At 35.1% G+C, this 12534-nt stretch overlaps 1 protein-coding gene across 7 annotated transcripts in view; it reads right to left on the bottom strand.

Moving 5' to 3' along the window:
• Positions 1–12534, bottom strand: part of ADAM23 (ADAM metallopeptidase domain 23) — a 70776-nt gene that overhangs the window by 20169 nt on the left and 38073 nt on the right. For all 7 annotated transcript variants that reach the window (XM_050339306.1, XM_050339304.1, XM_050339307.1 and 4 more), the window contains exons 13-22: positions 12364–12454; positions 10729–10777; positions 9226–9325; positions 6761–6832; positions 5908–5994; positions 5679–5759; positions 3822–3872; positions 3275–3338; positions 1981–2086; positions 418–537 (exon numbers count right to left, since the gene is read on the bottom strand). In XM_050339306.1, coding sequence (XP_050195263.1) covers positions 418–537; positions 1981–2086; positions 3275–3338; positions 3822–3872; positions 5679–5759; positions 5908–5994; positions 6761–6832; positions 9226–9325; positions 10729–10777; positions 12364–12454 — 821 coding nt within the window. The remainder of the gene's footprint in view (positions 1–417; positions 538–1980; positions 2087–3274; positions 3339–3821; positions 3873–5678; positions 5760–5907; positions 5995–6760; positions 6833–9225; positions 9326–10728; positions 10778–12363; positions 12455–12534) is intronic.

Consider the following 12534-nt stretch of genomic DNA (forward strand, 5'->3'; position numbering starts at 1 on the left):
ACTAAAACCCATTTACCTGTCCTTTAACTGAATTGTAGCTTAATATCTTATCCTGACACAACTCTGCAGTTTCCTTCCTTTTTGCCTTCACTTCCCTATAACCATTTCTCTGAGTATTTAATACTCAAAATCATTATGTTTAAAATACGGGTCTTTGGCAATACAGACTTTCTCCACCCTCAGAGAAACATAATGCTGAGCATTACCATTAAGCTCTGACTGTGAAGTTCTGCTATTGAGCGATCAGACACAGTAATCAGGAGGATAACCCACATTCAAAGAAATACCACTTAGAATAATGATTTTGCTGCAATATATTAATTACCTAAAATTCTCAGAATTTTACATTTATGTTTCTCTTAATTCAATTAGGATTAACAGTGCCAAGTCTTACTGGAATACTGCATTATCTTTTACCTGCAGTCCACTATGCGTCCTTGATGATAAAAAGAATTTGGGATAATTTCTCCTTGAACTTGACCAACTCGTGGAACTCTAGTAAGATTAGTACAGAGCAAAAAGCCACAGAAAACATCACTGTAAAATGAAAACATAAACCAAAATATTACTGGAATAATATGAGGTAGACTTACAAAAAAGAATGTGTGGCAATGATGCTGCTGATCACAGTAATACATTACCATAAGCCACATGATAGACTTTCAGAGTACAAGCGTGGAAATAAAATATTATTTTATATAAATGACAAGAGGCAGAAACAAGTCATCATTCATTCTAATGGACCACTGAATGTTCACCTGAACAAAGAATGTATCTGTGTTCTAAGTACAATACAGTACAATTTAGAGGAGCCAAATGATACAAAGCTTTGTCATGTCAGGCTAAATTACTTTTCACTCTCTCTAGTAGCTTATACGCCACACATTAAAGTCAACTTTGAATTTTTAATTGAGTTTTATTTCCCTTGCAGGACAACAGAACCATAATAACCATTAGCAGTTGTATGTGCCCAAAATTTCATAAAGAATCTGCTTTATTTTATGTTGGTTTATATCTAAATATATTTCAATATATCTTGTATAAGATAGACAAGATAACTTTTATATCTTCAATAGAAGGATATCAGCTAATACTAATGGTCCTAAGTCATAGAAGCAGCTGGATGAATGATGGAAAATGCCTTTGTTTAAACTGCAAAAAATTTAAATAGCCCTTCAGCTAGATCATTTTCCTGCATCTCTCTAACAACAAAGAAAAGCTTTTACAGAAATGAGATTTTTAATGTGCACATCAGAACACCACTATTCCCATCTAAATATCTTTTTTTAAAAAATCCATTAAACAACTCCTTTCCTTATGATCCTATCTGAAAAATAATTATTAAAAAAGCCACTTGACAAACATCAGATAGTCAAAGAAGGAAAACACCATTGTGAGACTGAAATTTGTATGTGCATACTTAACTTTCTTCTGGTTTACTTACTGTTTTGTAATTTTAAAGTCTACCCACTAATGCTCATTAACTAGAAAAGTAAATTTAATCAAATATTCATCTAGTAATGATCAGATGCAAATGAATCAGCCCTTTTCTTTATAGCATCCAAATGTCTAATGGTCCTCTCTGATCAAAATAAAGGTTGGAACAAGTTTGAAACAGCATAATCTGTGTCAGTCCTAGAGCAGGCGAAAACAATGTGTGCATTTGTAGCCTAATTTATCACTACCAAATCTGAGGTGTTTATATGTTATAAACTTGTGACTTTTTGTTGCCTTGTCCCTCAACTCCTCTGAAATAATTAAAGTCTCAGTACATTCTTCTAGAAATCTGGAATTCTTTCCTGTGCATTGCTGAGCATGGACTTGTCAGAGTGGAACTTTTTCAAGATGCAAACCTTGCCAGGGAAAGAAAATTCAAAATAATGCAAAACAAGCTGCTGAAGCATTCACAAAAAAGTAGAAAACATGAAACCATTATCAATCTATTTAAATTACAAATAATCTCTACCAAGACGAACTTACTGTTTGCTGCACTGAATCCATCGGTCTCCATCTTTTCCACAGTTTCCTTTTGTTGTGCCTTCTGTATTGAGCTTTTCATAACAAAATTTGTCAGATCCTGAAGACTCTATTGATGAAGAAAAAAGAAACGTGCTTTCCACTGGCAACATGAGAGCTTTGAAACCTGCACAATTTATTGCAGCAGTTCTCTGTAATTTTTTTAATACAAAACATCCATCAAAAAAACACATGTGTGTGCAAAGATGGTATTTTTCAGTGACTACAGTGGGAAACCACCAGGCTAAACTGAAATACCTACTGATGGCTTTTTTAACTAATGCTCAGTAATTCAAAATTTGCTGTGAACTTCTAAAAATGTAGCCTCCACAGTTAACTTCATAACAGTTGTACATAGATTTAAATCTAGTTGTTTTCACTGATGTCATTCCTGATCTGCATTTCAGAAGATCAAAAATTTTATATATGACATTTATGATAAGCATATGTTCTAACATCAACTCTATATTTATTTTATTCTATTTTTCAGGTGTTGATAGCAAAACCAAAGTTGAACAGCCAAAGTGTAATTTCTACTTATTTTTAGTAAAAATTTGAACTAATAGCTTTTAAACCCGCAATTGTTTACTAACAAGCTCTTTTTTTTTTTTCTAAAAATGAATTTTAAGAAAGAAGAAAGAAAAGCACAACAATTATATAGAGAAAGACACGATAATAAAGGTAAATAAGACAGAGTAGTTTCAGTGGCAGTTATAATTAGACAAGAAAATGTTAAATGCCAGAGTACAGTAGATCCTGGGAGTTCTGCTCTGCTGAATTGTCTCAAATGATTGTCTCATTACACAGAACATTCATCCCCTCTAGACTTAAATCTGTACTATGCATATTTAAACTCACACCAATGTACTAATTTTCCCAACTTGTAGGATGTTACAGCAGAGAGGCAAGCATGAATCATTGCTGGGATAATGGGATTGACAACTATCATTTAAAAACACCCACAACATCTGGTTTTGAACTGTACCCAAAAAATCCTCAACCCCCTCACCCTGGTAACATTTGCTGCCCTACCAAAACCTGCAGCCACGTCACATCAGACCAGTCTGACACCACTCCCAGATTCAGGATTTCACCTGGCAATCAAGTCATGGTTTCCCACTGCAGTCTACTCGCTCTACTGATCAGAAAACTTTCACTTAGAGTGACAAGAATAAAAAATAAAAATACTGCAAATACAAAACAAAGGCTGGAATGAACCAGAAATGAAAAATATTTAAGGTAGTTAAAGTCAACCTACTAGATCCCCAGATATACTTGCACTGATTATCTCTTGTCTTGCATTCACCATTATAGCAACGACCCTAAACAAAACACAACATGTTAGCAATGAAAACTGAACACTACTTCATCTCCTTCCCCTCCCATGACAAATGTCTCATTTTGACTCTTCACACACATGTTGGGATGTATAACAGTTTTCATGGATTTGGGTAGATGGAGTACATATTTTGGCCCAGATTCCCAAAACCAGTTGGTGTCCAATACATATTGACATTTCAGCAGTTGCTTTATATTTCCCCTTTACATCATTATAAAGAACTTATTAATATAGAGCGTAATAAAAGATCTACATGTAAAATGTAGAGATACCAAGTTTTTATTTTTAAAGTAGAATTTTAGACTATTCATAAAGTGCATAAAGCACAAGCAACATCAATGTCGAAAGGATAAAATTTAAAGAAATAAGCAACAGAATTTAAAAAAAAAACCAACCCCAAAACAAAACAATAATTTGTATTTGGTTGATTTCTATTTGCTGATGTGCAATTTTAAACATAGCATACCTGATTAGAATCACAGGCATACCCATCTTGTTTATGAAGATTCGGTGGACACTGAAAAAAATTAAGATTTTTTTTTTTTTGCTATGTGTCCTGTAATAATACATCAGAGTATCACATATGGAACCTTCCTGGGTTTAAGACAACTGCACAACATATAATGGGGTAGAGAACATAACTAGTGCAGGAATCTTTATACTTACAAATACAAATGAAAATCAACACCTTGAGCCATGAAATACATGGTTTGAGTCTAAGTAGAAATATTCTAAGTAGAAATTCAGGAGGTGAGGCAAAACGAAAACAAGTGTGCTCAGTCACAGGACATTTGGTAGCTAATACTGGGGCTATGACTGCAATGCTGCCACTACATTCATTTCAGCTCCATTACAAGAGTAAGCAAGCACCCAGTTATAGCCTACCAGTCTATTGCTTACAGAGATTTGGGCAGTTTTATGATATTATTTCCTGTGTTCTCTTAGCATTGGAAACTTTTTTGGTCCAGAAGCCTCAGACTGCTAAAGCTAGGAGCAGACCATACTCAAAGATTTTGCTCATTCAAAATGGACTTGTGAAAGTTTGGGAAGGGTATGCTGCTGCAAGTACTGTATTAGCCAGTACTCTGAGGGCAACCTTCTAGCTTGAGAAAGCCCTTCTCCCTCCCATTGAGAATGCTCCACCTACAGAATGAAAGATTTATAATAAAATACCAGCAATAGCTACTTATCTGTAAGTATGGATATCCCAGATGATAAAATAAAAAAATTTATTGTTATTTATTGGCATCTATAATTACAGCCAATGCCCGAAGAGAATGTGATCCATCCTGAATCTTACTTCCCCAAAACTAAGAACCTGATGCAGCAGATGACTGCATCAGTTATGAAATTCTCATATAAACTTGAAATTTATATTAAGAGAATAAATATATAAATACTCAGTATTGAAAAGGTGCATATATCACCTAAAGCATCAAAGTTGCTGTGAAAACAGAAAATGTGCAGAACATTGACTATTTAAAATAACTCAAGTTAAAACAACATGTTGGTTGCTATTTCTTCTTAAACTTCTGAGTATTAGCCAACTGTTTTCAGGAGAAATGCATAATAAGATCCACAACTTTTAAAATTCTCATACATGTGCACACTCTTAAAAAATGTAACACTTCAACACCAATCTTAGGAGCAGCAACTGAGGGAGTTGGGGTTGTTTAGCCTGGAGAAGAGGAAGCTTGCAAGGACCTTCTCGCTCTCTACAACTACCTGAAAGGAGGTTGTAGCCAGGTGGGGGTTGGTTTCTTCTACCCATGTAACAAGATGACAGGAAATTGCCTTAAGCTGCACCAGGGGAGGTTTAGATCAGATATTAGGAAAACTTTCTACACCAAAAGGGTTGTCAAGCATTGGAACTGCCCAGAGAAGTGGTAGAATCACCACTCCTGGAGGTATTTAAAAGACATGTAGATGTGGCACGCAGGAACATGATTTAGTGGTGGACTTGGCAGTGCTGGGTAATAGCTGCACTCAATGACCTTAAAGGTTTTTTCCAACCTAAACGATTCTATGCTTCTATACTCAATTAGCTGTAATGTTCTACATCTATAGTTTAAAGTATTTTATTTCATAAAATATTACTGTTATTACCTTTGAATACATTCAAATTTGAAGTATATTTGTATTATTGAAGTTATAGACCAGGCTAACAATTTTTTGTTAGTATTAAGAAATAATCACCCACATGCCCCATCATTTTGGGTATATGAATGTGCAGTTTGTTAATCCAATTTTCCTCTTAAATGAATATAAAAAGAGTGCAAACAAGCATCAGAAGTGTAAGTGGAGAAGGTTTCTGTGCACATACCTGTCCAGAATCCCCAGTGCAGAACTCCGCAATATCACATTCATTCACTGCGTATCGACAGTCGTAACCTCGTGGGAAAAACTAGAAAATTAAGAATATAGTTCAGGATTAAGATTACATCCACATAAACTGTTCCTTTTCATTCATAAAACACACAGTGAACTTTAACAGGCTACAGATGACCATGGACAACAGAAACGAACAATAGATATACGGCAGCAACACTCACAAGACATGATGTATTACAGCAGGGTCCATCACTACAGTGAGCTCCATTAGAAAGAGAGCACTTCTTACAACAGTCTGCATAGCATTCCTGAAGAAAATATCAAGCAAAAGTTTAGTTTTTCATTTTAAGCAAGTTTTTTCTTCCCAATCTTTCCAACAAACTATCATGTAGCAGCCAACAAAAGACTAAATTTAGCACTGATGACCTGAAATTATCAGCTGGAAGAAGACTTTCCAATACCAAATATTGAAGTTAAGGGACAATATAATGCTATAGCAACATGGGGATTCACATCTTCTGAAGCCTCTTCACAGGTGTGGAACAGCCTTTGCCAAATGCATGCTGCTCAATCAACTCATATTGAAGGCGGAAAAAAAAATTAAGAAAACTAATTATGGATACAACTTAAATACTAGAGCTAGGATTCAAATCTACAGGGCAGATTTTTGCAAAAATATTATTGGAATATTTCTACAATAGAGAAGAACAACAGTGTACTTGTTCTGTCAAAACACAGGCACCTATCTCCAAAGTATTAATAAGGAGTCTCCCACTCCAGACACACTACCCAGGAAAAGTAAAGGGATAAAGCACTTCTACATTGCAAATTAAAAACTGCTGGGAAACAGCTGCATCCTGTCATTGGTATAACAGGAATTGTTCTGAGGACACTCTCTGTCTTTGCACTCATTCTCATTTAAAAAAATGTTTTAAGATGGTGCTTTAATGAAATTGTTCCCAAACAATAAGAAAAACAAATTTTCATAACCTTTCCCCCCTCCCTTACCAATCACTTAGTTTATCTTAACATATTTTGTAAGAAAGACTTGGGGAGTAATATATCTCAACTTGCCATTCGGAAACCGCAATCACATTCTTCTCCTGCTTCTACATATCCATTTCCACACTCTGTGGTTTCAAAGAGCTGAAAGAAAAAAAAAACACACCCCAAAGTAAGAATAAAACTGGTGTCAAGTGACTTTTCGGTCCCACGTGACCCATTTCTGTGGTGCTACAGACACACTCTGTCACGTGCTGTGCTTCGGCGAGGGGAAAGGCAGCATGTTTTTCAAATGCTGCTATTCAGAATTGATCAGACATGAAAGATGTACAGTTAAATCACATGGATGCTAGTCCTCTTTAGGACAATACTGATCTCAGAAAATTATGATAAACAGAGAGACACTACAATGACACACAAGGGGACAACATCTGAACTTCAGTCCTGTTCTATGGACTTCCAGTTCTCTGACAGTTCCCTCAAGAAATGAGTCCACAATATCATCTCTGGGATCTACTCAGGTACCCATTCTTGCTTGTGCAATTAGCTACTGTCTATTCCTGTGCACCATGTTTGTGCATGAAAATAACAAACATTAAAAAACACTGCCAAAAAGGAGTTCCATGTGTCTTATTAGTAAGTTAGACACAAGCACATACAGATAGTGCTAAACAGCTAATCCCCTAACTGGGATATTAGTAGCAGAAACATATTCGCTAGAACATGGTTGAAATGAGAAGTTAAAAGTTAAGTTAAAATGAGAACAGATAAATCTACAGCTAGATAAAAGTGAAAGATGAAAGTAAATGTTCTTTCTGCTTGGGTTTAGTGGAAGGAAGTTGTTGAGGATCATGCAGATATGAAACATAACATATAATACAAGTGATATATAAACTTGGATGGAATTCTTCTTTGGTACTTTGGAGGGGGGAGGGCAGAGGGGAACCATAATGCCTAATAAAAAACAAATATAAACATTTTACTTTTGTTGTATAAACCACATAGGTCATCAATAGCACCTACAATTTTGTGTACCAGAAGCAAAACTATACTGAAGCAATACCCATATATACTCCTCTTCAATAGCTATGTTGTCATGATTAAAAAAACACTGAAATCTCTCTTGCCTCTCCCCCTTCCCCAATAAGCTGCTGTTTCTAGTACACTTCAGAGGAAACAGCAAGATCTCTTACTCTAAAACTAAAATTCAGTTCTCTGTCAAACAAGATTACAGAACACAAGCATGCACACACAAATTTCCTATGGCATTAATCAGGAACCATCTGATGTTCACATACATGTCAGAACATAACTCAGGTTATAATTTAAAAATGTGACTGCTTAACAAGAACTATGTTTTATTTACCTAAGAATTAAACACATCATTTTGAACCTTAACTCCTAACCTCCAAATAACAGGATTCTAAACATTGTATGATTACTTTTCCCCCAAAGCACTTCAAAGCTGTAAAACACTGACACAGATAATATATAAAGATAATTCAAACATTACCCTGGGAGCATTTTCCCCAAAGTAAATCAGGTCTTTATTCTGTATAGAGTTGACAACTTCACATTACTGTGCTAGACAACTACCATTAAAAAATGAAGCTGTGTTTTTCTATTTCCCTACTTACTCCTTTCTCTAAAAATTCTTACATTCTTATTCTATAAGCAAAGATTGTTACCCTGGAAAAGATTAAAAACACTCAAACAAGCCAAATTGATTTTAGTTAATGGTGCAAGGTGATGGTCTACCAAAGGATACAGCACAGTAAACAGAACAGCCTAATAGCCTCACGAGATATTAAATTCTACAAGGACAGCAAGTTTTACACCATGATTAAACAGAATATTAATACTTTGGATTGCTCTTACTTTGCAAAAAGTGTCACGTGGAATATTTTTATATTATTCTGCTTTAGAAGGATGTCATGCTAACATTGCCTTAGAAAAAATTATGACCTTGCTAACTTTTTAGGTGTAAAAAAGCATCGGATGGTACAAGGAAACAGTTATGAATTACAGGGTTTGCTAGATGTACAGTTGAAATGAAATGAAATGAAGTTAACTTTGAGAACAACCACGAGCTACTACTGTCTATATGAAATGAGCTATGGATTGATTTTTACTTCCTAATGTGGTAACTTTCAATCTTTTTAACAACCTCAGGCAAAAAGTCCAAGAATTGAGTGTATGTGAAGCATATACTATGACCTCACTTCTAGATTTATTTTGCACTGCTTCCAGCTTAATAAGTAGTGCATTTATGCTGATGGGGATTTAGCTAGCTGTGAAAAATCAACTGCAATATTTGTCATTATTTCAGCATGAAGAATTGATGGAAAACAAGTTGTGTTCCTCTCAACATTATTTTTAAATGCTATGGAAATGTACAGGCAGCTAATTACAAAAAACCTCAAGAAAATACTCACATAGGCATCTGAATAAACTTTAGAACAGATGTATGGTAGTGAAATTATTACATTTTCATTACAATGTTTAGCAGATGTGCTGACTACCAACTTATTTATTACCTTTGTTGGCCTGTTAAAGAGACAGGCACCTCCCCCACGAAGTAAAAATTCTTTGTATTCTGCAATGCTGCATTTGGAGAATTTCCTGGAATGGTACACCCTAAAATGGCAAAGAATTAGTTGAGTAATGACTTGAAACACTACCAGTTACTGGAAAGGGGCAAAGGGATCATAACATTTTTTAATACTGTAAATCCCAGTTTCTTACAACCACTGTGTGCAACAGTATGACAGCTCAGTCTTATTCTCAAACAATAAAACTGGAACAACAACAAAAAAATTTAAAACACTTTGCATTTTTATATTTCTACTTTATGGGTGTACAGTATATAAAACTGTAGTCTTCTAATCTTCTCAGTAAGGTGAAACCACACTCTCATAATAGCTGCTATGCATCCTGTCGATGGCACACATAATCCAATGTCTCCTTGGGTTTGTATGTAGCATCTACAAGATGCTATAGCAAGAAGTTTCATAGATTAATTACAGACTGGTAGAAAAATACTTTAATTCCATTTTTTTTCTGTCATATTTGCCAATCTCATTTCATGTCTCCCTAGTTCTTACACTGGAAGAAACAGTAATCATTTGTTCACGATGTTACAGACTTCTCTCATATTTCCTCACCTCCGTCTTTTCCCCAGACTAATGAAAACTTACTTTATTAGTAATTTCTCACACAGAAACTGTCTGATGTTTGTATTAGTCATGTTTTGTGATCGGGGAATGAGATCTATACACACTGTTAAAGATCAGGGTTACCACCCCCTTTCCTAGCAGCTCACTGCTACCGAACTACCATTTCCCCACTGAATAATTCTATACATAAAAACTGTCTTCTGGTGCCCCACTGATGTGGTTAAGTGAAAAGGCTTGAAACTGCAGCTCCTTTTTCAGCTCCTGGGTGACTATCTGCTCATGGCATTTTTGTTTACTGTTATCTTTTCTACAGAAGAATACCTTTTCTACTGCTACTGGAGTATCAGTCCAAGGCTGATAGTTTGATGAGTTCACCATGGGAAGGAAGCAAGTATCTATTCTGATGAATGGCTTACTTAGGATTCCAGAAGTAAACTTATGGAATGGTTTTCTCTTGCATTCATAGAGCGGCTGACAGTTGCAAATCTACAGGGAAGCCATGCAGTTATTTTCCTGAAGAACCAATTTCCAAATACCATATGAAGAAACTAAGCTCCTTCTATCTTATTTGCAAATAATTTCTCCCTGATTTTTTCAATCAAGCTTCCATAGTGAGGAAGATTCTGACAGGAAGTGATTTTTAAGACTCAAAATTCTGCATTTCAGAAGTCATCCTTTTCTATTCAATTGCTTACAGTATAGAGAAAAGAATCTCTGGCAACTAAGGTTTGAGTTCCAACTGCTTCTAGTTTTTCATTTATTAGCACTAAACACATGGATAAAACCCAATACATAAATATTTCTGTCATAATTTAAACTATGAACTCATTCCAGAGTCCTCAATTACTGATACTTATGACATACCCCGTTTCCTCCATGATGCAACCACCCCAGGATTCAGTGCAGTCACACTCTTCTCAGACAAGACCAAAATACAACAGAAAAGGAAAGAAGTTATAAACATGCTTACAATAAATATAAAGTACTCACTATAAAAATGGACCTTGACTAAATATACAAAGATTTGATGGTTGCTTGGCTGTACAGACTTGAGCTCCAAAAAGGAAACCAGCCCACTTCAAGACATACTAATATATTTAATAAATGTGGTACTTTCAAATTACCATATGTGCATCTTCTTAGACTCAGCACGAAGTTTCAGGCAGTACAGAAAGCTAAAAATAGCTGGCAATGTTCTTCCCTACATGCTCTAAAAACAGGCAGCACCAGGCTGTGTGCAGTACTCAGAGCATTGATGATTTAAAATGTTCACATTTTCTCCTCCCTGTAATATATGCAAAACACCCTGAAAGAGAATTGTTCCTGGGCAGGCCAGTTTTTTTCCCTTTGGAATAGAATTATTAGTAGTAATCCGTAAAACAGCCAATCAAACATTCATTGGAAAAAGTAGTTGAATGAAAATGGATTTACAGTTTACTTACAGCTATAGCATGTAAGTCAACAGTGACCAAATTCATAACATATAAACAAAAGATCAACACTTTATGGTTGGTAAAACAGAAGTTACAAACTATCCATAAAATTATCTACCAAAGAAGTAATATTGTCAAAAAGAAAGTTTCTGTATTGTAATTACTGCTGGAAAACCACACTGCTTCTCCATGGGAAATATTCACAGATAATTTTTATGGTTATTTCTGCTCTATGCAGGTCTTCTATTAATCCTTCTCTATAAAGAACATCCAAATAAGGAAACTAAAGCATCAGATCAAAAACCTCTATATTACAGTTAAAAAAATATTCTGATTTCCAAATTAAATGAACTCTGTTTTACCTGTAATCAAACAGAATGATATAGAACATGTCTTAGCAATTTGTCAATTTACACAATTCAAAAGCAATTTCCTAAACGCCGTTTTCTAATTCACAGATTTTTGAAGTGATTCCACAAGGAACTCAACTTTATAATTCATGTTTTTGAAGAGGACACAAAGGGAAAAGGTAGCCAAGATGCTCACAAAACACAAGTAAAAAATTCAAGTTTTCTTTAGCCTCAAAAAGGGCTTTGCAGCAGCTTTTGTACCAACACTACATGTGTTAATGCCACATAAATCTAATCTGGCTGCGAAGCAGCAAAGTAACAAGTTGAGCAAATGTCACACTGGACTAGGTTACAGTTCCTTATCATTTCTTCAATTATAAGTCAGGTATTTTTGCATTTTAAGAAGTCAGTGACTGTGCTATAAGATTTACAGATTTCATTTTGATAGGAGTTCTAAATTAAATTAATTGTGTATTTACCAATATACCTTTGAATGCTGGTTATGAATCTAACCTCCTGATACCGGACATCACTGAGGTCATTGCAAAGCAAGTGCTAAACTTTTGTCTCTTATTTTGGTTAAACTCAAATCCTAGTGCATATATTTCCATATATTACAGTTACAGCAATTCTGGCATTTCTTTCAAACAGTACAAAGGAAGAGTTTATATGTTTAGCTAAGAAGACAAAAGAAGACTCCATGTCCATATACATACTCGGTTTCCTTGTAGCTGGGTCCCATTGTATTCCAAGGTTCTGAGCAAGACTTTGTGCTAATTCCTGGGCCATGGGCAAAGGGAGGCCATACTGCATTTCAAGGGGAGCAAATTTAAAAACAAACAAACAAACAAAAAAAAACCAAAAGAAAATAAAAAAACACCAATTAC

The sequence above is a fragment of the Myiozetetes cayanensis genome, unplaced genomic scaffold (genome assembly GCF_022539395.1).
Source record: "Myiozetetes cayanensis isolate MyiCay16 unplaced genomic scaffold, myiCay2020 scf9, whole genome shotgun sequence".
In the NCBI taxonomy this organism is placed as follows: domain Eukaryota; kingdom Metazoa; phylum Chordata; class Aves; order Passeriformes; family Tyrannidae; genus Myiozetetes; species Myiozetetes cayanensis.